This window comes from Miscanthus floridulus, chromosome 8, assembly GCF_019320115.1.
Source record: "Miscanthus floridulus cultivar M001 chromosome 8, ASM1932011v1, whole genome shotgun sequence".
NCBI classification, from domain to species: domain Eukaryota; kingdom Viridiplantae; phylum Streptophyta; class Magnoliopsida; order Poales; family Poaceae; genus Miscanthus; species Miscanthus floridulus.
In genome coordinates this window covers 20,401,765-20,426,638 of record NC_089587.1, presented here as the reverse complement: position 1 = coordinate 20,426,638, position 24,874 = coordinate 20,401,765, and the positions used below count along the sequence as shown (strand labels likewise).

The 24,874-nt window shown below is 57.4% G+C and overlaps 1 protein-coding gene across 1 annotated transcript; it reads right to left on the bottom strand.

Moving 5' to 3' along the window:
• Positions 1-24,548, bottom strand: LOC136471301 (premnaspirodiene oxygenase-like). Its single transcript, XM_066469031.1, has 2 exons — positions 23,638-24,548; positions 1-619 (listed from the first exon to the last, which is right to left on the bottom strand). The coding sequence occupies exons 1-2, from the start codon at positions 24,546-24,548 to the stop codon at positions 1-3; spliced, it is 1,530 nt and encodes a 509-aa protein (XP_066325128.1).
• Between the last annotated feature and the right edge of the window lie 326 nt (positions 24,549-24,874).

Here is a 24,874-nt window from a genome sequence, read left to right as displayed (position 1 = left end):
TTATTGGTGGGGCACGCGAACCATGGGATGCAGAAGCAAGTCGTTCTTCTTTCCAACAGTGAGGCCTATGTCCTCAGTCATGTCCAGCTCACTTGGCTTCAGCCCCTCTTCGAGCTTCCAGTCAAAGTGATAGAGCAGGGCTGCTAGTGCGAGTTCTATATTTGACTCTGCAAACACCATTCCCGGGCATATTCTTCTACCAGCACCAAATGGTATGTACTCAAAGTCCATGCCCTTGAAGTCGATTGTGCTACACTCAAATCTCTCTGGCTTAAACTCTTCAGCATCATTCCAATACTTGGGATCCCTACCAATCGCCCACGCGTTCACCAACACAGTGGTGCCCTTTGGCACATCGTACCCAAGGATCTTGCATGACTCCCTAGCCTCCCTTGGGAGAAGCAATGGTGCCGCCGGATGCAGCCTCAATGTTTCCTTGATGATGAGCTTCAAGTATTTCATCTGTACCAAGTCATCTTGGGTCACTTTCGGTTTACCATTGAGGTTGTCACGTAGCTCGGCTTGCGCTTTCTTCATCACATCCGGGCACCTCATAAGCTCCGACATGGTCCATTCCAGTGTAGTTGCTGATGTCTCACTTCCAGCGATGAACAAGTCGTATCTATGCAGAATTTCAAGAAACATGCATGATAAACACAATGCAAACATATACAAACAAATATGGTAACTAAATATTGTTAGTTGATCTCCACCAATAGGCCCAACGGTCTATTGGGCCCTTGCCTCTGCTCCCTGATCGGGGGAGCCCAACCCTAACTGGTTGGTGGGCCCCTGTCGCACAGCACATACAAATAGAGAAGGTGGGGATCGGGGCTCGTTTGACGAGGTTCGCCGTGAGCCGCCACACCCACCTACAGTAACCCTAAACCGATCTAAAGACCGTGCTGCCAACGACGGGATGTGCCCCGCCACCACCACCGTCGCGCCTGCAGGTTCTCCGCCGGCGCCACTAGACTTCTCTCCACCGCGCTGGACGACTCCTACTACACCGCGGCACCGGCGTCTACGTTGCTGTGCCGCAAAGAGAAACGTCAAGGAGGCTAACCGGATCTATGGTTACACACAGAGGTACACACATCTATCCTAACATTGGTATCAGAGCAGGTTACCAGTGTGTAACCCTAACCGGGTAAAAGCAAAGAAAAGAGTGACCGGAGTGGCGGACATCACTGTCCACCGGTCATCACCGCCACCGTGCGTGGGGGAAAGAAGCCGCACCGTTCGACGGCGCACGGCAAAAGTAAAGAAACGAACAGATCCAGTTCGGATCTAAGGAAAGAAGAAGAGTGGGTTCGGATTTGGCCGAACCCTAACCCTAGATCCCATTTTCGGGTAAACAAGGGAAAAGAAAAGAAAGGAAATTCAAACGAAAAGAAAAGAACAAAGAAAAGGGGTCGGCACACGAACCCTAACCCCAATCGGTCAAACAAAGCAAAGCAAACAAGATCTAGATCCGATTGGGGAAGAAGAGAAAAAGAAGGGTCGGAACCCTAACCCTAACCCTAGTTTCCCATTCGGATGAACTCGAAAAGAAAAGGAAGAAGAACAATCCAAATCACAGAAGGGGAAAAGGGGAAGGTCGGATGTCGAACCCTAAATCCGAAGGGGAAGATCCAAACACTAACCAGTACGGAAAAGAGGAACAAGACCCAAATCGGAGAAGAAAGGGGAAAAAGGAAAAGAATGGATCTACGTCACCGTGCGTCGGGATGTCCCTTCGCTGGCGAGGGAGAAGAAGAGTCGAGTCGGCCCTTCGCCGGCGCGGGAGAAGAAGAGCGAGGCCAAAAGGGGGCCGCGGCCAGGCCGCTCAACGGCGGCGCGCTCACTCGATGGGGAGCGCGCACGCCGGCGAAGGGGCTGGCGGCGGCGCCATGGATGCCCGCTCGCTCGCTGCTCGCTCGGTTGCGCTCGCCTCGCTGCTGTGTGAGGTAGAGAGAGGAGAGAGCGGCGAAGAAGAGAGAGAAACAGATGGAAAGAATGACCTAGGGTTTCTGAGGAACGCGGCGTCGGCGGGTTTTTATACCGAGCGAAACGCGCGGACGGCCGTCCGATCAGATCCAACGGCGCCAGATGCACGGGCCGACTCGCAGCCCAGGCGGGAGCGCGCGGCGGCGCCACTTTGCCGGCCCAGGCCCAGGTTGCGGCCTGGGTGCGGCCTGCGCGCGCGCGGTGAGCTGGGCCGAGCTGGCTTTTGCCGGTTTTGGGCCGACAGAGGCAGATTGAGCCCAAGATCAAAGAAAAGTGAGAATTTGAATCAGTTTTGTTTTTTCATTTTCCAGTAAAGATTTTATTTTCTGGAAAATGAATAAATGACTCAAAAGGAAAATAGAAAAAGTAATTTTTTCCTGTGGGTAAAATTCAAGAAATTGAGCATACGTTTCCGCTGCTAAAGAAAAAGTATATTCTCCAGTGATTTTGAACCAACATGATATTTTACTGGAGAAAAGAAAAGTTTTTCCAGTAAATGTTTATTTCCTGGAAATTGATTAATGGATTAAAGGAAATAGAAAATACAATTTTTTCCTGTGGGTAAAATTCAAGAAAAGAAGAAGTTTTTCCACAGCTAGAGAAATTGTTTATTCTCCGGTTAATTTGTACCAACGTGGTATTTAATTGGAGAAAAAGAGATTTTTTCCGCTGCTAAAGAAAATGTTGATTCTCCAGTTATTTTGAATCAATATGGTATTTAATTGGAGAAAAATAGTTTAGATATGATTATGATGTTGTTGTTTTCTGACCAACGTTGTTAATAACAATATCGTAATGTTAATGATTTATGCATTAATTCTACTTCTGTCCAACGGTGATGTAGAATTAGTGTATAAGAACATATGTTAATTTTATTGATTTATGCATTAATTCTACTTCTGCCCAACGGTGATGTAGAATTAGTGTGTAAGAACAGTTGTGAAAGTTAAAGATTTATGCATTAATTCTATTTCTGTCCAACGGTGATGTAGAATTAGTGTATAAGAATAATTGTATGTTTTGATTTTGACCAACGTTGGAATCAAGGCATGCAAATGGTGTTATTTTTATGTTAAGAAAAGTTTTGACCTGGTTTTCATCTTATCTAAGGTGGACTGAGTAGTCACCTCACCGTGTTCCACTGAGATTGTGGCACCGGTGAGGAAGACAAAAAGAGAATGATGCCACTTGGGCAACTAAAGAAAGAGATTTTGAATCCCAAAAGATATCCTATGGCTTTTGAGAATAGAAAGTGGATCACTGCCAACAAGAAATGTTTGGCTGTGATAAAGAACATGATTGAACCTGCAATTGTAGGCTCAATCCTAGAATGTGACACGGTCATCGAGTACCTCGATAGAATAAAGAGTTAGTTCACTGACACTTTAAAGACATATGCTACTCAGCTGATAAAGCAGCTGGTGATAGAGTGTTACTCTGGAAATGGTGGCATAAGAGAGCTCACGATGCGTTGTCGAAATTATGGCACTATCGTTCAGGCCATATTTCGAGGGGGAGAATGGAAAGACAAGTTAAGAATGATATTTTCCTCCATTAGAGCTCTCAATTTTAGAACAATGCAGAGAATGCATAAAAGGAAAGTATGTAAAAAAGAATTAAAAAAGATGACAAACGAAGCGCAGGAATTCTACAGAATATTCACACAGACATCTGTGGTCAGTTTCCTGTAAAGAGTGTGGATGGTAATGATTCGTTCATAACATTCACAGATGATTACTCCCATTATGGCTATATTTATCCAATCAAAGAAAGAACAGAAGTATTGGATAAATTTAAGATATTAAAGATTAAGATAGTCAGGTCTGACCGTGGGAGAGTACTACGGTCGGCATACCCTAAAAGAATGGCATAGTAGCCCAGTATTCTATACCGGGTGAACCTCAGCAGAATAGAGTGGCTAAAAGAATCAATTGTACCATGATAGATATGGTGGGTAGTATGATAAGTTACTCCACCTTACAGTTGAGCCTGTGGATGGAGGCGTTAAAAACCCCATTCATATTCTCAAAAGAGTACCAAGTAAGTCGGTGCCCAAAACACCGTATGAGTTGTGGACAGAAAGAGTGCTCTCACTAAACCACTTGCGTATGTGTGGGGGAGCCCTGCTGAGGCTAAAGTATTTAACCCAAACATTGGGAAGTTATATCCCAAAACAGTAAGTTGTCATTTGTTTGGCTACATAGAAAAGTCAAAAGTTTTTCGTTTCTACTGTCCAGAGAGACATACAAAGTTTGTGAAAACGAGACACGCTGTTTTCCTAGAGGATGAAAAGATGAGGGGAAGCATGGTAGCTCGAGAAATTGTCCTTGAAGTGAAGCGGGTGTATGCGTCCACTCCAATTATTCATGAGCCATTTTTCTCACTACCTGCTGTAGCTGCACCGACAGTGCTAGATAATGTGGTGCCAGCACCTGTTGTTATCCCACCTATGACAACAATGAATGACGATGAGGAACCTGTTCTTTAGGATTCTATAGAACCTATTGCCATATATAAGGGGGAGCAACAACAGCCTCAAACAGTAGATGTGCCAAATGTGGAGGCCCCTAGAAGGTCTCAAAGAGTTAGAAAATCAGCTATTTCTACTGATTATGAAGTGTATAACACTAAGAAATTTGAAATGGAGGATGATCCCACCTCATTTGAAGAAGCCATGAGAAGTGATCATTCATCAAAGTGGCTTGAGGCCATGGAAGATGAAATGAAATCGATGAATGCTAATAAAGTTTAGGATTTGGAAATAATTCCTAAAGGAGCCAAAACAGTAGGCTGTAAATGGGTCTACAGAGCAAAACTTGACTCTCAAGGGAATATAGAGAGATATAAAGCGAGACTTGTGGCAAAAGGCTTTATGCAAAGAGAAAGAATTGATTACAATGAGATCTTTTCTCCAGTCTCATGTAAAGTTTCCTTCAGAATCATAATGGCATTAGTGGCACATTACGATTTAGAATTACATCAGATGGATGTAAAGACGGCATTTCTCAACGGAGACTTGGAGGAAAATGTTTACATGGCACAACCGAAAGGTTTTGTCATAGAAGGAAAAGAACGAATGGGATGTCGCCTAAAGAAATCCATGTATGGATTAAAGCAAGCTTCAAGACAGTGGTACTTGAAGTTTGATCAGTCAATAAAGAATTTTGTTGTGTCTATTCAAAGTTTAAGAATGGGAAGTTTATTTTCCTTGTCCTGTATGTGGATGATATCTTACTTGCTAGTAGTGATGTCAGTCTACTACAGGAGACAAAGAAGTTTTGTCCTCAAAACTTGATATGAAAGATCTTGACGAAGCCTCGTTCGTTCTAGGGATCGAGATTCACCGAGATATAAGAAAAAGGGTATAATGACTGTCACAAAAGGCATACATAGAAAAGATCTTAAAGAAATTCAGTATGCACAAATGTAGTCCCTCACCTGCTCCTATAGTCAAGGGCGACAGATATGGGGATTTTCAATGCCCTAGGAACCAATATGAGCTCAATTGATAAAGTGAAAGTGGTTCCATATGCTTCAGCTGTCGGAAGCTTGCAACATGCTCAAGTATGTACGCGCCCTGACTTGGCATTTGTTACCGGGTTTTACTTGGCAGATTCCAGAGCAATTCTGGAATAGAACACTGAAATTAGTAAAGAAAGTCTTACATTATTTGCAATGAACGAAAGGCCTCATGATGACATATGGAAGATCTGATTCACTCCACATGGTAGGATATTCAGATTCTGATTATGCGAGAGTGAATGCATATCCAGACGTGGATTTTCTATCATCTCGCAAAGGGGAGCTATTTCATAGAAAAGCTCAAAGTAAACTGTCACTACATCGTCCACAATGTATGACAGTTTGTAGCGTGTTATGAGGCAACGGACAGGTGAACTTACTAAAGAAGTTTATACCCGGTTTGAAGGTGGTTGACGACATCTGTCGGATACCGTGAGAAGGGGTACCCTAAGCAAGATCCAAAAAACGATTGCTTAGACTTCGTAAAGATCGAAGCCAGCCAAAACGCTGCTGGCCTCGGCCGATTCTCCGATTCGCCCGAGGCTCATCACCGCGAGCCTCGGCCGATTCTCCGATTCGCCCGAGGCCCCCTCACCACGGCCTCGGCCGTGCCACCGACCCTCCGTCTCGCGCATGGCGGGCTCGGCAGCACTCCGCTACCTCTTCCTTCTCCCGTTCCTCTGGCAAAACGTCGTGTCGCATCAACTCAGCCAACTGCTGCCCCTGACAACAGCCGCGTGCCCGATACAGTACAGCAGAATGGCCGATGGGACGTGAGGCAGGACTGGGCAGGGGTTACCCGCCACTGTGCTAACCACCGTGCACATGGGTTGACGCCCATGCCTCACTATGCTGCCCACTCCTACACCGAGGACAACGCGGTATGGGGAGCCACGTCTGGACTACTGTGGCCTCGGAATCAGTACCCAGGGCTAATAACTCCCCCCAAGGCCTCGACAGTTTGCTTCACGGGCTCGGCAGTCTGAGGGTTCATGACCACCGAGCCCCCCACGATGGCTCGGCCTCGGCATCTGCAGAGCCGCTGACCCCTACGACGTCATTACACGGTGACCGGCACGTCGCCTCCCATGCCCTGCATCAAGCCATACTGGAGCCCCACGACGGCACAGTACGGCAACGTAACAGACCAGCACGTCAGCGCCCTGCCATCCACGATGGGACTGTGCAGAGGTTACCGGCTACTGTGCTGCCTAAACTCCTGCACCAAGGACGAACACAACATGGGAAATCAGAACTGGGTTCCTGTGACCTCGGGACCAGCAAACTGACCGAGTTCCGCCTCGCCCGAGACTACCGATAGGGCCTCAGGCGAGCTGGCCACGCTCCGCCTCGTCCGAGGCTGGGCTCGTCCCGCAACCTCGTCGCCTCCGCCTCAAAAGCCGCTCTGGCAAGCTGTCACATCCAATCAATGCGTCCAACCGCGCCCACTACGTAAGCCACCGCGCACCGCGACAGGAGCGACGGGACAACGGTCAAATCACCTTTTTACCACCCCCTGCTGACAATACAGGGTACCATGTCCTGTAGACGCACGTTCCGCGCTGACTACAACGATGGCCGCCAAGACCCCGCATTACCGTCTACAAAGGCCTCGGCACAAGCGGGCCTCGGCCTCGGCACAACCGACCACAGGAGACCCCAGGCCTTGGCACTCCACCAAGTCAACAAATGTACAGTAGCGCAGCAGGTCGCCAGCCCGGAGGCCATACCGACTAGACACCGACGGGAACTCCCACGCCGCCACGCTGCTCCGGGGAGCAGAACACGTTAGCAAATAGTAGTCTTCTCATGTACCTCTGGCTTGCTCCTTGTAACTATAAAAGGAGGTAGTCAGGGCCATTTCTGGGAGAGAGAAGGACGAACACACCGATAGAACTAGACACCTCTACGCTGCTTGAGAACAACGTCTCAAACAGCCAGCACCACCCTCGCCGAGACCTGGGACGAGCCCCCTCTCTCACCCAGCTTGTAACCCCCTGCTACGAGCACTCAGGTGCAAGGAATACAAGATCGATCTCTCAGACTGGACGTAGGGCCTCGATTGCCCGAACCAGTATAAACCTTGTGTCTCTTTGCATCACCATCCGGGATTAGGGGCACGCAGCACAAATTCACTCGTTGGTTGAGGGACCCCCGGTTCCAAAACACCGACAGTTGGCGCGCCAGGTAGGGGACTCTGCGTGTCAGCTTCGTCATCCTAGCAAGTTCCGGATGGCAGACCACATACGACCGTTGCGTCTTGGCACCATAGTTTGGTTCGGGAGCCTAGAGTTCATATCTCTGGGGCATGAGTACGACATGGTGCTCCTCACTCCTCGAACCCCACCGTCCGACGACGAAGTCGCGCCCCGGCAGCCCAGGCGCAGGCGGCGCCCGGGCGGCCGCTCTCGCCACGCTCGCCAGGCACGGCGCGAGCAAGGCCTCCCCGACGCTACGCGAGCCCGGGGCGGCGCGCCACTCCCCGCCGATACCCTACGACCAGCTGTTGGTACGGAGTCCCTGGCTGGGGACCTGTCTGACCTGAGCCTGGACGAAGGGAAATCGCCGGGAGTTTACGGCGATGCCCAGTCATCTAACCCCGCTCCGCCACTCTCTGAAGAGCCGACTCCGGCGGGGCAGAATCTGGGGACGGCCCCGTTCCCATACCCCTTGGGGTTGAGGAATGCCGCCACCTCTTACGCCTACGCTTACGCTGCCGCTCACGAGCACCCCTCGGAACGCCGCCAGCGCTTCGCTCTCGACCTGAGCACCCACTCCGACCCCTCGGACGAGGGCGAGGCGTGGCCCGGGGTGGATTTCTCCGAACTCCACGACCCTGGGGCTTTGCGCCAATTCTTGGCCGCAAGCGACTACTGCCTCGGCTACTCCGACTCCGACGACGAAGGAACTTACGATCCGTCCCGTGAGTGCTTCCACGTCGGGCTCGGGATGCCAACGGCGGGCGAACAGGAAGAAAGGACAGGCAACCATTCACCACCCCGGGCGGGGGCGGGTGATGCCACACCTCCGCGCCTCGTAGCCCCGGCAGCACGGAACGAGAATCCTGTTCGCGGGGGGCATCGTCGCCCAGACCTGGAGCAGCTCCGCGAGCTTCAGGCCAAGGTCGAACAGGACCGACTCCTTCTGCAACAGCTCCGAGACACTCTCGAGCAGGAGCAGCGAGGGCGCGGTGAGGGCGGAGGAGCCCGAGGGCGGGCCCGCGACGTCCATCACCGCATCAACGACGACGAGGGCGGAGAGCCACCCCCAATCTTTAACCGCGCTAGCCAGAATGTCGCAGCTGCTGCGATGATGGTCCGAGCGATGCCCGAGCCCTCCACCACCGAAGGGCGACGGGTCCGCGGAGAGCTCCGCGACCTCCTCGAGACCGCAGCAGTGCAGCAGGCCGAAAGTTCCGCGTCCCGCCGGCGCGGAGGCACTTCGGAGCAACCCACGGCACGACCTCGCCAAGGCCAGGATGCCTCGGTCCGTCCCGAACCCGCTCGCGCGCCGACGGTCAACAGGGCCCCCTCGGTGCGCGGCCGACCTGGACACCAACGCGAGGCACAGGGCAACCACGAAGTAGTTGGCAGGCGACGGCGCCACGACGACGGAGCCGCCCGAGGCTACCACCCACACCGAGGCGGTCGCTACGACAGTGGAGAGGACCGCAAGTCCTTCTCCTGAGCCGCCAGGACCTCGGGTCTTCAGCAGGGCCATCCGCGTTGCTCCTTTCCCCGCCCGGTTCCGACAGCCGGCCAACCTCGCAAAGTACAACGGCGAGACCAACCCGGAACTCTGGCTCGCCGATTACCGCCTGGCCTGCCAACTAGGTGGCGCGGACGATGATCTGCTCATCATCCGCAATCTCCCTTTGCTCTTGACGGACTCGGCGCGAGCCTGGCTTGAGCATCTCCCCCCCCTCGCAAATCCACGACTGGCGTGACTTGGTTAGGATCTTCGTCGGGAACTTCCAGGGCACTTACGTGCGCCCTGGGAACTCCTAGGATCTTAAGAGCTGCCGCCAGAAGCCGGACGAGTCTCTCCGAGACTTCATCCGGCGCTTCTCCAAACAGTGCACCGAGCTACCCAGCGTCGGTGACTCGGAGATCGTCCAGGCTTTCCTCTCCGGCACCACTTGCCGGGACTTGGTCCGAGAGTTGGGACGCAACGTCCCGCGCTCTGCCGCCGCGCTCCTCGACATCGCCACCAACTTCGCCTCGGGCGAAGAGGCGGTGGGGGCCATCTTCCCAAGCAACGACGCCAAGGGGAAGCAGAAGGACGAGGCCCCCGAGGCCTCGCCCACCCGCGCCCCTAAGAGAAAGAAGAAGGGTCGCCTGGGGAAGCAGGAGGTCCTCGAGGCCGTTCACGTCGCCGCAACAGATCGCAGGAATCCCCGAAGCCCCCGCGGCCCCGGGCTATTTGACGACATGCTGAAGAAGCCCTGCCCTTACCATCAAGGTCCGGTAAAGCATGCCCTCGAGGAGTGCACCATGCTCCGGCGTTACTACGCCAGGCTCGGGCTCCCCGACGACGACGCCAAGCAGAAGGGCCCCGGCGGTCGGAACGAGGAAAAAGACGACGGGTTCCCCGAGGTACGCAACGCTTTCATGATCTTTGGCGGGCCCTCGGCATGCCTCACGGCACGCCAGCGAAAGAGGGAACGCCGGGAGGTTTTCTCGGTCAAGGTGGCCACCCCCCGGTACCTCGACTGGTCTCGGGAGGCAATCACCTTCGATCGGGATGACCACCCCGATTATGTTCCGAACCCCGGGCAGTACCCGCTCGTCGTCGACCCGATCATTGGCAACACCCGGCTCACCAAAGTGCTCATGGACGGAGGCAGCGGCCTCAATATCCTCTACGCCAACACTCTGGAGCTCCTGGAGCTCGACCAGTCACAGCTTCAAGGCGGTTCCTCGCCCTTCCACGGCATCGTGCCAGGGAAGCGCACACGACCCCTCGGGCGCATCGACTTACCCGTCTGCTTTGGCATTCCATCCAACTACCGTAAGGAGGTCCTCACCTTCGAGGTAGTTGAATTCAAGGGGGCTTACCACGCCATCTTGGGGCGCCCGTGCTACGCCAAGTTCATGGCAATCCCCAACTACACCTACCTCAAGCTCAAGATGCCAGGCCCAAACGGCGTCATCACCGTCGAGTCCACGTACGAACATGCATACGACTGCGACGTCGAGTGCATCGAGTACGCCGAAGCCATCGTAGAGGCCGAGACCCTCATCGCCGATCTCGACCAGCTTGGTAGCAAGGTTCCCGACGCCAAGCGGCGCGCCGGGACCTTCGAACCCGCGGAGGCCGTCAAGGTCGTCCCAGTCGATCCCACCGATCCCGACGGTCGGGGACTGAAGATCAGCGCCACCCTCGACAGCAAATAGGAGGCCGTGCTCGTCGACTTTCTCCGTGCGAACGTCGATATGTTCGCATGGAGTCCCTCGGACATGCCAGGCATACCAAGGGAGGTCGCCGAGCACGCCTTAGATATCCGGCCAGGCTCCAGGCCGGCAAAGCAGCGCCTGCGCCGGTTTGACGAGGAGAAGCGCAGGGCCATCGGCGAAGAGGTGCAGAAGCTCGTGGCAGCCGGGTTCATCAAGGAAGTATCCCATCCAGAGTGGTTGGCTAACCCTGTACTAGTCAGGAAGAAAAGTGGCAAGTGGAGGATGTGCGTGGACTACACTGGTCTAAATAAAGCATGCCCGAAAGTCCCATTCCCACTACCACGAATTGACCAAATCGTCGACTCCACCGCAGGATGCGAAACCCTCTCCTTCCTTGATGCGTATTCCGGTTACCACCAAATCAAGATGAAAGAGTCCGACCAGCTCGCGACTTCTTTCATCACCCCATTCGGCATATTCTGCTACATAACCATGCCGTTCGGCCTCAGAAACGCAGGGGCCACTTACCAACGATGCATGATCCAAGTCTTTGGCGAACATATCGGACGGACCGTTGAGGCCTACGTGGATGACATCGTAGTCAAGTCTAGGAAGGCCGACGATCTCGTCGGCAACCTGGAGGTTGCCTTCACATGTCTCAGAAAGAAGGGCATCAAGCTCAACCCCGAAAAGTGTGTCTTTGGGGTCCCCCGAGGCATGCTCTTGGGATTCATAGTCTCGGAACGTGGGATCGAGGCCAACCCGGAGAAGGTCTCGGCCGTGACCAACATGGGCCCGATCCGAGACCTCAAAGGCGTGCAGAGGGTCATGGGATGCCTTGCGGCCCTGAGCCGCTTCATCTCGCGCCTCGGCGAAAAAGGCCTTCCCCTGTACCGCCTCTTGAGAAAGTCCGAGCGCTTTTCTTGGACCGCCGAGGCCGAGGAAGCCCTCGCCAGGCTCAAAGCACTGCTCACCAACCCCCCCGTCCTGGTTCCGCCCACCAAGGGCGAACACCTCTTACTCTACGTCGCTGCGACAACCCAAGTGGTCAGCGCGGCCGTAGTAGTCGAGAGGCAGGAGAAGGGACATGCTCTACCCGTCCAGCGACCTGTCTACTTCATCAGCGAAGTGCTCTCCGAGACTAAGGCGCGTTACCCCCACATCCAGAAGCTGGTTTACACCATAGTCTTGGCTCGACGCAAGCTGCGTCACTACTTTGAGTCTCACCCGGTGACCGTGGTGTCGTCTTTTCCTCTGGGAGAGATAATCCAAAACCGGGAGGCCTCGGGTAGAATAGCCAAGTGGGCTGTTGAACTCATGGGGGAAACCTTGTCTTTCGCGCCTCGGAAAGCGATCAAATCACAGGTCCTGGCTGACTTTGTAGCCGAATGGACCGACACACAGCTGCCACCCGTTCAAATCCAATCAGAATGCTGGACCATGTACTTTGACGGGTCTCTGATGAAGACAGGGGCGGGCGCGGGCCTGCTCCTGGTCTCGCCCCTTGGAGTACACATACGCTACATGATCCGGCTTCACTTCGCCGCCTCCAACAATGTCGCCGAATACGAGGCCCTCGTCAACGGCCTGCAAATCGCCATCGAACTGGGAATACGACGTCTCGACGTACGGGGTGATTCGCAGCTCGTCGTCGATCAGGTGATGAAAGAGTCAAGCTGCCACGACCCCAAAATGAAGGCGTACTGCGCGATGGTACGTCGTCTGGAGAACAAGTTCGACGGTCTCGAACTCAACCACGTTGCACGAAAGTTCAACGAGGCCGCGGACGAACTGGCAAAGATGGCATCGGCACGGACCCCGGCCCCTCCAAACGTCTTCGCCAGAGACCTCCACAAGCCATCCGTCGACTACGCCTCGGCGACGGAAGAGGACCCATCGGCCGAGCCCACCGCAGGGCCCGAGGCCGCCTCTGCCGCCGAGACCCCGCCAGCCGAGCCCGAGGCCATGGCGATTGACGCAGAGCCTCCCAAGGCCGATCGAGGAACGGACTGGCGAGTCCCTTTCCTTGATCGCCTCGTTCGGGGAGAGCTTCCTGCTGACAGAACCGAAGCCCGGCGGCTCGCGCGACGCGCCAAGACTTACGTCCTCTGCGACGACGAGTTGTATAGGCGTAGCCCGTCCGGTATTCTCCAACGATGCATCACCACCGAGGCTGGCCAATCCTTACTTTGGGACTTGCACGCGGGAGTTTGCGGGCACCACGCGGCGCCTCGGGCGCTCGTGGGTAACGCCTTCCGCCAAGGTTTCTATTGGCCAACGGCGGTGGCCGACGCCACGAGGCTAGTACGCTCCTGCGAGGGATGCCAGTACTACGCTCGACAGACGCACCTCCCGGCCCAAGCCCTCCAAACCATCCCCGTCACATGGCCATTCGCTGTATGGGGGCTGGACATGGTTGGGCCTCTGCAGAAGGCACCCGGGGGCTATACCCATCTACTGGTAGCTATCGATAAATTCTCCAAATGGATCGAGGCTCGTCCAATCACTCAGATCAAATCCGAGCAAGCAGTGCTGTTCTTTACGGATATCGTCCACAGGTTCGGGGTTCCTAACACCATCATCACTGACAATGGGACACAATTCACCGGTCGAAAGTTCCTAACGTTCTGCGACGACCACCACATCCGGGTGGCTTGGTCGGCCGTAGGGCACCCAAGGACGAATGGCCAAGTAGAGCGTGCCAACGGCATGATCCTGCAAGGCCTTAAGCCAAGAATATTCAACCAGTTGAAGAAGTTTGGCAAGAAATGGCTTGCCGAACTCCCGTCAGTCATCTGGAGCCTAAGAAATACCCCGAGCCGTGCCACGGGATTCACACCGTTCTTCCTGGTCTATGGGGCCGAGGCCATCCTCCCCACTGACTTAGAATACGGCTCCCCGAGGCTACAGGCGTACAACGAGCAAAGCAACCGCACTGCCCGCGAAGACGCCCTCGACCAACTGGAGGAAGCCCGCGACGTCGCGCTGCTACACTCAGCCAGGTACCAGCAAGCCCTACGACGCTACCAAGCCCGGCGCGTCCAAAGCCGGGACCTGAAGGTGGGCGACCTGGTGCTGAGACTGAGGCAGAGCAACAAGGGCCGCCACAAGCTGACCCCACCCTGGGAAGGGCCGTATATCGTCGCTCAAGTGCTGAAGCCCGGGACCTACAAGTTAGCCAACGAGAAGGGCGAAATCTTCACCAACGCTTGGAACATAGAACAGCTACGTCGTTTCTACCCTTAAATTTCCAAACGTTGTTTACATTGTTTCTCGAAATACAATAAAGAAGCGTTCTTTAGTTGTTATCATCTTTCGAGGAACCCCCTTATAGACAAGTCGACTGTATAGAACCTAAGGACCGAAAGATCGTCTCAAGGGCGAAAAGGCCGGCCGAGTCGTGAGAACGGCCTATGCCTCTGGGCTACGGCAGCTCCCTCACCACCGTTTCGCCCAAAGGACAGCTTAGGTTCCGAGGAAGTTCTTTGCAGAGAGGTTGTCTATCGATAGGGGCTCGACGTCACTATAACGCAATAAGGGAGACTCGGCTCTGCCTCCGCAAAGTCGAGCCTCCCTCGGGGGCTAAAAAGGGGGAACCCCCCTAAGTCCCGGACACCATTTCCCCCTAAGTCCCGGACACCATTTCTCAACCGTTTTCCGAAAATTTCCACGCCAAACTCTCTCGCGCTCCGACGGGACCTCCGCAAGAAACCCAAAGACCAAAAGCCTGTCTGAAGGCCAAAGGGCCGGCCGAGTCGTGAGAACGACCTACGCCTCTGGGCTACGGCAGCTCCCTCACCACCCTTCGCCGAAGGACGGCTTAGGTTCCGAGGGATCTCTTCGCGATCGAGACAGAGGGCACGGACTTAGAAATAGAATGGAAAACGGTTAAGAAACACACATACGCAAATACTTTAAGGGCCTCGACGGCCACGAAAAACGTCACGATTCGGCAACTAACTCAATCCGGTTACATGGCCCCTTTTGGCCCAGGTCAAAGCTCAAGGATCGGCGGCTGGCGCGGAGGGACGACCTCTTCTTCGAACAGCTTGGCCAACGCAGTGCCAGGCGCCTCGGCCGCCTCCAACAGCCTCACGACCTCTGCATCAGCCTCCTCGTCATCTTCTGGCAACACATAGCCGTCGCTGACAGCCTCGAGGTTGATGGCGTAGTGCGAAGAGACGACGGCCAGGGCGCGCTTGACACCCGTGTGCAACGCCCCTCGGAGTCTCTCGCGAACGTGGCCGCTCAACGCGATCAGGCGGCTCCCAAGGGAGCTAGCTGATTGGACCTCCTCGACGTCAAGAGCCTCACAGGCGGTCCGGACTGCGCTGCGCAGCGCCTCGTGCTCCCGGACCTCGACGTCCAGCGCTGCTTGCGCGGCGACGGAGGCCTCAGCCGCCTGGGAGGCCTCCTTCTCCAGACCTACGTCGCAACAAGGGACAGGAGTCAAGCGCGAACCAGGACAAGAAGAGCAAATGGAGCGAGGAACATGGTTCAGCGGAACTTACCCTCGGCCTTGCTCTTCCAGGCTGAGACCTCGACCCGAGAGGCCTCGGCCGCCTTGGTAGTCTCTGCCAAGGCGACTTTCGTCGCCTGATGCTCGCTCTGCTCCGCACCCAGCTGCCCGGCTGTTTCCTTAGCAGAGGCCGTCGCCTCTTGGGCCCGAAGTCTGAAGGAGTCGCGCTCCTCCTCCAGTTCCTTGATCTTGGCCACCAGAGGGGCAGACTGCTCCTTAGCCGCGGCCAACTCGGCTTGAATGTCAGCACAACGGAGACGGAGGTCCTCCACTTCCGCACTCCGTGCCGACAATAGTCCCTGGGCATCGGCAAGCAGGCCCTTTTGGCACCGGAGCTGGTCCCAGATATCCCTCTCATTTCGCAGGAACACCGATTTCCCAAGGGATCGGGTCTCGAGCTCCTAAGGAGGCAAAACAAAAAACACACGTCAAACACTGCGAGCGGGCTCGGAGAGAAAACAACGCGGCACGAGAGGGGAAAGTACTTACCCGCGTGACACCGGGTAAGTCCTGACCCATAATAGTCATCGCTGTCTGCAGCGACCGCACTGCCAGTTGGCGGTACTGCTCGAGGGTGTCCCAATGCCCCCCCTCTGCGGTGTCTTCGAGAGCGAACACGGGCTCCCCCTCGGGGTCAGCCCGGTTCCGCCAGAAAACACGCGGGAAGTTCCACCCGCGAGGCTCGGGCCGTAGCCGGACAAGAGCCGAACTCCCCTCGGCGGGATCCGGGACTGGTTGCTCCGCGGTACTGGCCGCCTCGACGTCCGCCGCCTCCTTCCCTCGGGAGGAATCATCAGACGAGATCGTCTGAACCAGGGGCGGCGCCAAAATTTGCCCCATCTCCACCTCCATCGCCTCGGTCTCGACGGACCCGGGGGCTCTGGCCTCCGCCACCGCTACCCCGATGGCCTCGGCGTCCACCGCCCTGACGTCGGAGGTCTCGGGGGCTCCGGCCTCACCCTCAGTAGCCTCGGCAACAGCAGACGCCCCAGCCTCCGCTCCAAGACCCACAACATCGCGAGGCATGGGCTCCTCCTCCTCCACTCGCTCCGCTGCCGCCTCGGCCCCCTTCTCCTGGGCAGCCGCCTCCTCCGAAACGGCCTCGCCCGACGCCGCGCCGCGTCGCACGCCAGCCTGCGCCTCCGCTGCCTGATGGGCGGAGGAGCTAACGTTCACCTTGAGCGCCTTACAGGGCGCCAAGGGAGGGTCTCCCACCAGAAGCGTCTGGCTGCAAGAAGAGACACTCCCAAGGTCAGCATGCAACCAAGGGGCAAACAAGAAGCGGACTCCACCAGGGAAGACGCTTACCGCGAACGGAGATGCAACCGCTTCGACACCGCCAGCCTCCTCTGCAACGGCAGCGGTGGTGGCAGCAGCGCGGCCTCGGTGTCCACCAGTGCCAGCTGGCCTCCGTCGGACCCCGGCGCCTCCCCGACCCTTCGCGGAGATGATGGGGTCGCCCCCACCGTCACCCGCTCCACCTCCACCGTCGAACCCATCGGGCCGACGGCACGCTCCTCCGACACCCGCGCCTCGGGTGTGTCGGCCTCGGCCCCGGGACGGGCCGCCACTGGCCCCGGGACACCTCCTCCTCCTCCTAGGGGCGTCAGGCTCCTTGCCGGCGCCCCGGGAACCATCTCCCTGATGTCGGGGAGGTGATCCAGGCAGGCCGTCCCCACCTCGCGCCCGCCGCCGTCGCTCGAAGAATCCGACACCGACGACGAGGGAGACGGCTCCAAAGGGAGACCGTCGAGCCTCTGGCGCCGGCGAAGGGCGTCCAGCTTTTCGCGCGCAAGAATCTTCTTCGTGCGCTTCGCCTCCCGGGCATCTTTCTTCTTCTTCTCCTCCTCGGCACGCGCCCTGTTCACGGATCGCCGCCGGGCGTCCTCGGGAACAGGTGGCGGGGAGCCTCGCACGTCTCTTATCCCCTGCGAGAACGACGAAGTAAGACAACCGACCAAAAAGGCGAAAAAACAACGAGGCCGCGAAAGCCTCGACAACATCCAACTTACCAGCGAGACATACCCCCGCGACGGGCGCATCGGGAACGGCATCAAGTCATCGAGCCTCGGCTTCCCGTCTACCGCCTCCCTCACCCGACGCAGGGTCTCGTCGTCGGTAAGGGCGAAGGCGGACATCTTGACGCCGACGATCGAATCGCCCGGGGTCATCTCGAACAACCGCCGCCGCCGGGCCATCAGCGGCAACACCCTCCGGCGGTGAAAGGCCGCCACGACCACGGCCGCCGAAAGGCCGCAGTCACGCAGCTTCCCCAAGGCCCTCAAGAGCGGTTCCAGCCTAGGCTGGTTGTCCTTGATGACGCCGTATCCCCATTTCTCCGGTTGACTCTCTACAACCCGCCCGGTATAAGGGGGAAGTCCTCCGCCGTCGTTGCGGAGGTAGAACCAGCCATCATACCAACGACGGTTGGACGTTGACAGCTGGGCCGGGATGTAGAGGGACTGCCGGTCTTGGCGCACGTGAAGGGTGCAGCCGCCGGCCCTCTGCGCCTTCCGAGCCCCCCTCGTTCCCCCCGCCTTGGAGGTGAACGTCGCTCGGAACAAATGGAGCCACAACTCCCAGTGCGGAGCGATCCCCAGATACCCCTCGCAGACGGCGACGAAGATGGCCGCCTGCGCGATGGAGTTGGGGCTGAAATTGTGCAGCTCCACACCATAGTAGTGCGGGAGTGCCCGCATGAAGCTGTCCGCCGGCGACCCGAAGCCTCGCTCGTGGAAGACGACGAAGCTCACCACGTAACCGTCGCGCGGCCTCGGCTCCGACTCGTCCCCCGGAGCAATCCACTCCGGCTCGTCGGGGTCGGTGATTGGGCGAAGAAGACCGGCCTCCACGAGCGACTCCAGCTTCTCCTCGGTAACGTCGGACCGCTCCCAGGGATTCGCCGGGAGGATGACGGGACCACCAGCCATGGCGCGGCGGACGACGCTGCTGCGGCGGTAATCTCTCTCTCTCTCTCTCTCTCGATCTCTCGCCCTCGCACTTCTCTTCCCCGGCGCTCTACGCTCTCGGCGACGGCACGGAGGCAGCAAAAGCGAGCGCGGAAAAGGTAAGGAGGGAGAGGGCAAGGCTGTTTGCGTATTTATGCAGGGACGAATCGAAACCGCCGGACGACGAAATCGGGGAAGTTTCCCCCAGAAAATCCGGCGCGGTTATCCAGATCCGGTCTTATCGCCCACTCCCTCCTCATTTATTGCACGTGCAGTTACGTCCCGTCGACTGACGCCACGTCGCGCCGTTTCACCTCCCCGAAAAGGCTGCCTCAAAAGGCGCGCCTGCCGTTGCTAACCGCAGGGAGAGAGGTAACCCCCACCCGATTCCTTTCAGGCAAAGGAACTGGGCGTCGAGCCTACTACGGTCCAGGGGTTCGAAGGCTGGGCCCCCAGGGGTTTCGACAGCCGCCCCAGGGCAAAAGAGTCAGGGACGACTACGGGCGAGCCTATACGAGGCCGAGGCCCAAGCAAGCGAAACGCTTGGGACGCCCTGTGTCGTGTCCGAGACCGGCAGGGAAGTCTCCGAATGGGATCCCACCGTAGGGAGGCACCGAGCCACCGAGGCCCAGCGAACGGCCTCGGCACCCACTAGAGAAACCCTCCGGTACTCTTGGAGCGCGTCTCCGGACCGCTAGCCAACCCCCAGCGAACGGGGTACGGGCCTCCACTCGGACTTACCCGATAACAGCTCACCGGAGATGCCGTCGCTCGCGCCCACCGAGGGTAGCGTGGCATCTTCCACCCCTCCTTCCGAGCGAAAAGGAAGCGCGAGGGTCGAACAAAAAGTCAGGAGAATCCCCGACGGCCCTCTTGCTCCGCGCAAAGGCTAAGGGACTCTTCCTGCAAAACATTGCCGAGGCCCAGCGACTTGGGCTCGCACACGAGGGGCCTCGGCAATACAAACCCTCCTTCCGAGCGAAAAGGAAGCGCGAGGGTCGTTCAAAAAGCCAGGAGAACTCCCGACGGCCCTCTTGCTCCGCGCAGAGGCTAGGGAGCTCCTTCCGCAAAAGACGCCGAGACCCCGCGACCTAGGCTCGCACCCGAGGGGGCCTCGGCCGACAGACCCTCACGCGCGAGGGGCGAACCAAAAGCCAGGGGGACCTCTGACCGCTCTCTCGCTCCGTGCGAAAGACTCGGGGGCTCCTCCTGCAACTTTGCCGAGACCCAGCGGCTCAGGCTCGCACACGAGTGGGCTCGGCAAACAGCCCCCGTCCGAGCGAAAAGGACGTGAGGGAGACGGACAAAAAAGCCGGGAAGACCCCTGACCGCCCTCTCGCCCCGTGCGGAGGCACGGGGGCTCTTCCTGCACCCGAGGTAAAGACAAGTGAACCGAGCCCGTTACGGTCCAGGGGTTCGAGGGCTGGGCCCCCAGGGGTTTCGACAGCCGCCCCAGGGCAAAAGAGTCAGGGACGATTACGGGCAAGCCTATACGAGGCCGAGGCCCAAGCAAGCGAAACGCTTGGGACGCCCTGTGTCGTGTCCGAGACCGGCAGGGAAGTCTCCGAATGGGATCCCACCGTAGGGAGGCACCGAGCCACCGAGGCCCAGCGAACGGCCTCGGCACCCACTAGAGAAACCCTCCGGTACTCTTGGAGCGCGTCTCCGGACCGCTAGCCGACCCCCAGCGAACGGGGTACGGGCCTCCACTCGGACTTACCCGATAACAGCTCACCGGAGATGCCGTCGCTCGCGCCCACCGAGGGTAGCGTGGCATCTTCCACCCCTCCTTCCGAGCGAAAAGGAAGCGCGAGGGTCGAACAAAAAGTCAGGAGAATCCCTGACGGCCCTCTTGCTCCGCGCAGAGGCTAAGGGACTCTTCTTGCAAACTTTGCCGAGACCCAGCGACTTGGGCTCGCACACAAGGGGCCTCGGCAATACAAACCCTCCTTCCGAGCGAAAAGGAAGCGCGAGGGTCGTTCAAAAAGCCGGAAGGACTCCTGACGGTCCTCTCGCTGCATGCGGAGGCTAGGGAGCTCCTTCTGCAAAAGACGCCGAGACCCCGCGACCTAGGCTCGCACCCGAGGGGGCCTCGGCCGACAGACCCTCACGCGCGAGGGGCGAACTGAAGGCCAGGGGGACCTCTGACCACTCTCTCGCTCCGTGCGAGGGACTCGGGGGCTCCTCCTGCAAACTTTGCCGAGACCCAGCGACTTGGGCTCGCACACGAGGGGGCTCGGTAATACAAACCCTCCTTCCGAGCGAAAAGGAAGCGCGAGGGTCGTGCAAAAAGCCGGGTGAACCCCTGACGGCCCTCTCGCTCCAGGCGGAGGCTGAGGGGCTCTTCCCGCAACATCGTCGAGGCCCTGCGATCCGAACTCGCACCCACGGGCCCGGCAAACACGATGAAAACGCCTCACACAAAAGAGAAAAAAGCCCCTGAAGAAGTGAAATCACTCCTCCAGGGCCTCGGGGGCTACACCCGGCGGGTGCGCTCGCGCGCACCCACCGAAGCCTCGAAAACAAAAACACCATCCCGACAGGAACTATCAGGAGTCAATTCTCGCCAGAACCTCAGGGGGAGTGCCTCCACTCCCCCCAAGGCTCGGGGGCTACTGTCGGATACCATGAGAAGGGGTACCCTAAGCAAGATCCAAAAAACGATTGCTTAGACTTCGTAAAGATCGAAGCCAGCCAAAACGCTGCTGGCCTCGGCCGATTCTCCGATTCGCCCGAGGCTCATCACCGCGAGCCTCGGCCGATTCTCCGATTCGCCCGAGGCCCCCTCACCACGGCCTCGGCCGTGCCACCGACCCTCCGTCTCGCGCATGGCGGGCTCGGCAGCACTCCGCTACCTCTTCCTTCTCCCGTTCCTCTGGCAAAACGTCGTGTCGCATCAACTCAGCCAACTGCTGCCCCTGACAACAGCCGCGTGCCCGATACAGTACAGCAGAATGGCCGATGGGACGTGAGGCAGGACTGGGCAGGGGTTACCCGCCACTGTGCTAACCACCGTGCACATGGGTTGACGCCCATGCCTCACTATGCTGCCCACTCCTACACCGAGGACAACGCGGTATGGGGAGCCACGTCTGGACTACTGTGGCCTCGGAATCAGTACCCAGGGCTAATAACTCCCCCCAAGGCCTCGACAGTTTGCTTCACGGGCTCGGCAGTCTGAGGGTTCATGACCACCGAGCCCCCCACGATGGCTCGGCCTCGGCATCTGCAGAGCCGCTGACCCCTACGACGTCATTACACGGTGACCGGCACGTCGCCTCCCATGCCCTGCATCAAGCCATACTGGAGCCCCACGACGGCACAGTACGGCAACGTAACAGACCAGCACGTCAGCGCCCTGCCATCCACGATGGGACTGTGCAGAGGTTACCGGCTACTGTGCTGCCTAAACTCCTGCACCAAGGACGAACACAACATGGGAAATCAGAACTGGGTTCCTGTGACCTCGGGACCAGCAAACTGACCGAGTTCCGCCTCGCCCGAGACTACCGATAGGGCCTCAGGCGAGCTGGCCACGCTCCGCCTCGTCCGAGGCTGGGCTCGTCCCGCAACCTCGTCGCCTCCGCCTCAAAAGCCGCTCTGGCAAGCTGTCACATCCAATCAATGCGTCCAACCGCGCCCACTACGTAAGCCACCGCGCACCGCGACAGGAGCGACGGGACAACGGTCAAATCACCTTTTTACCACCCCCTGCTGACAATACAGGGTACCATGTCCTGTAGACGCACGTTCCGCGCTGACTACAACGATGGCCGCCAAGACCCCGCATTACCGTCTACAAAGGCCTCGGCACAAGCGGGCCTCGGCCTCGGCACAACCGACCACAGGAGACCCCAGGCCTTGGCACTCCACCAAGTCAACAAATGTACAGTAGCGCAGCAGGTCGCCAGCCCGGAGGCCATACCGACTAGACACCGACGGGAACTCCCACGCCGCCACGCTGCTCCGGGGAGCAGAACACGTTAGCAAATAGTAGTCTTCTCATGTACCTCTGGCTTGCTCCTTGTAACTATAAAAGGAGGTAGTCAGGGCCATTTCTGGGAGAGAGAAGGACGAACACACCGATAGAACTAGACACCTCTACGCTGCTTGAGAACAACGTCTCAAACAGCCAGCACCACCCTCGCCGAGACCTGGGACGAGCCCCCTCTCTCACCCAGCTTGTAACCCCCTGCTACGAGCACTCAGGTGCAAGGAATACAAGATCGATCTCTCAGACTGGACGTAGGGCCTCGATTGCCCGAACCAGTATAAACCTTGTGTCTCTTTGCATCACCATCCGGGATTAGGGGCACGCAGCACAAATTCACTCGTTGGTTGAGGGACCCCCGGTTCCAAAACACCGACAACATCTATAGACCACTTAAAGTCATACTGCAATTATAATCTGGCAGTACAGTATGCTCACAACATAAGTCAAGTGGTGCTGCCAAACACGTTGACATAGAGTATTATGTTGTGAAAGATAAAGTCCAGGATCAAGTCATAAGTCTTGAGCATATAAGTACAGAAATGATGCTCGCGGATCCGCTTACAAAAGGCTTACCACCCAACATGTTCAGAGAACATGGTGTTCAGAGAACATGTAGCTAGCATGGGTTTAAGGGAAAGCCTAAAATTTCTGGACAAAAGAAGACCCAAAGATAAGTATCTATTTCAGAACAGAGTAGTGAGTTGTAGCTGTTAAGTCTATCGGCAATGGACCATGACGATGAGACATGCTCTATGAGCTAATTTGTAATGGAATGAACAAAAGTAAATGATATGAAATTGAAAGATGGAATGAGATCAAGGGGGAGAATGTTAGTTGATCTCCACCAATAGGCCCAACGGTCTATTGGGCCCTTGCCTCTGCTCCCTGATCGGGGGAGTCCAACCCTAACTGGTTGGTGGGCCCCTGTCGCACAGCACATACAAATAGAGAAGGTGGGGATCGGGGCTCGTTTGACGAGGTTCGCCGTGAGCAGCCACACCCACCTACAGTAACCCTAAACCGATCTAAAGACCGTGCTGCCAGCGACGGGATGTGCCCCGCCACCACCACCGTCGCGCCTGCAGGTTCTCCGCCGGCACCACTGGACTTCTCTCCACCGCGCTGGATGACTCCTACTACACCGCGGCACCGACGTCTATGTTGCTGTGCCGCAAAGAGAAACGTCAAGGACGCTAACCGGATCTATGGTTACACACAGAGGTACACACATCGATCCTAACAAATACTTGTTCTATGTATGCACTTACAAGGATAACGGCTTTGATCATTCCCATTGTGAGAGGCATGTCGAGGCCACCTTCCTTTTGTATCCTCAAGAGCACGTCCACCAGGTCCTCTTCCTCCTGCGCACCGCCGTTCGCCACCGCTGCGGCTGTACTTTCCTCGTGCTGCTTGGTGGCGCACCCCATGAGCTCAGAGTTCTTCCGGTGGTTTGCGTGCGCCCGCCGTGCCGTGCCGCTGAGGAAGCTCACAAACGGCGACGATGGGAATAGATCGCCTAGGTTGAACACGGGGAGGAGCTTGAGCCCCTCCTCGAGCGACACCAAGAACTCGTCCCGCCTGCTGAACCTGTCCCCGATCATGGCACGCACCGCCGAATCGGCGACCATCACGGCGATCCGGTGGCTGACGTTGACGGGCTCGCCCGGCGGGGTGGCGGTGACCGCGGCGACGATGCGCGCCACCTCGTCCTCCCGAACGTGGCGGAACGACTGGACGCGGCGGGCGCTGAGGAGCTCCATGATGCTCATCTTCCGGAGCTGGCGCCACAGGTCGCCGTAGGGCGCGAACGCCAGGCCCACCCCGTCCTCCATCATGATCTTTGCGGTGGGGCTCGACGGCCGCGTGGCGAACGCGACGTCGTTCGTCCGCAGGACCTCGCGCGCGGCGTCCCTGGACGTGGCCACCACGACGGGGACCTCGCCGAGCCTGAGGTGCATGAGAGGTGCGTCGAGGCGCCGCGCAAGGTCGGCGAACGCGCGGTACACGTGCGGTTTGCCCCCGATGTGGTGTAGACTGCCGATCACCGGCAGCTTCCATGGGCCCGGCGGCAGCCGGACGCCGCCGGCGTTGCCGTCGCGCTTCCTGAGCAGCCAGAGGAGCAGGAGGGGTAGGAGCAGAGCCAGGAAGAGGCAGAGGTAGTGCGACGCTTGCTCCATACTAGCTGGTTCCTAGCTTCTGCAAGCTTATTAGCGTTTGCTGTGGCCAGTCGACTGGAGCGTCTGGTGGCCAGATGCTATGTGTGCGTACATAAAGAGGGGTGAACGGAGGCATCACAAGCTAAGTCAGGTGGGCAACTCGGCACTGCCGTCGTCCACACGAGATGCCGGGCGCATGGTCACGTCGCTGCTCGTCGAGCTGCCAGGGTCGCCGCTCGTTACTCGCACGCAAGTTTCGCTTCCAAATTAAGCTGCAAGACGGTGCCACAGGATGCGACGTGCAGTCGCCACGCAGTGGCCAAATGCATGGCTAGTCGGTGTCATCT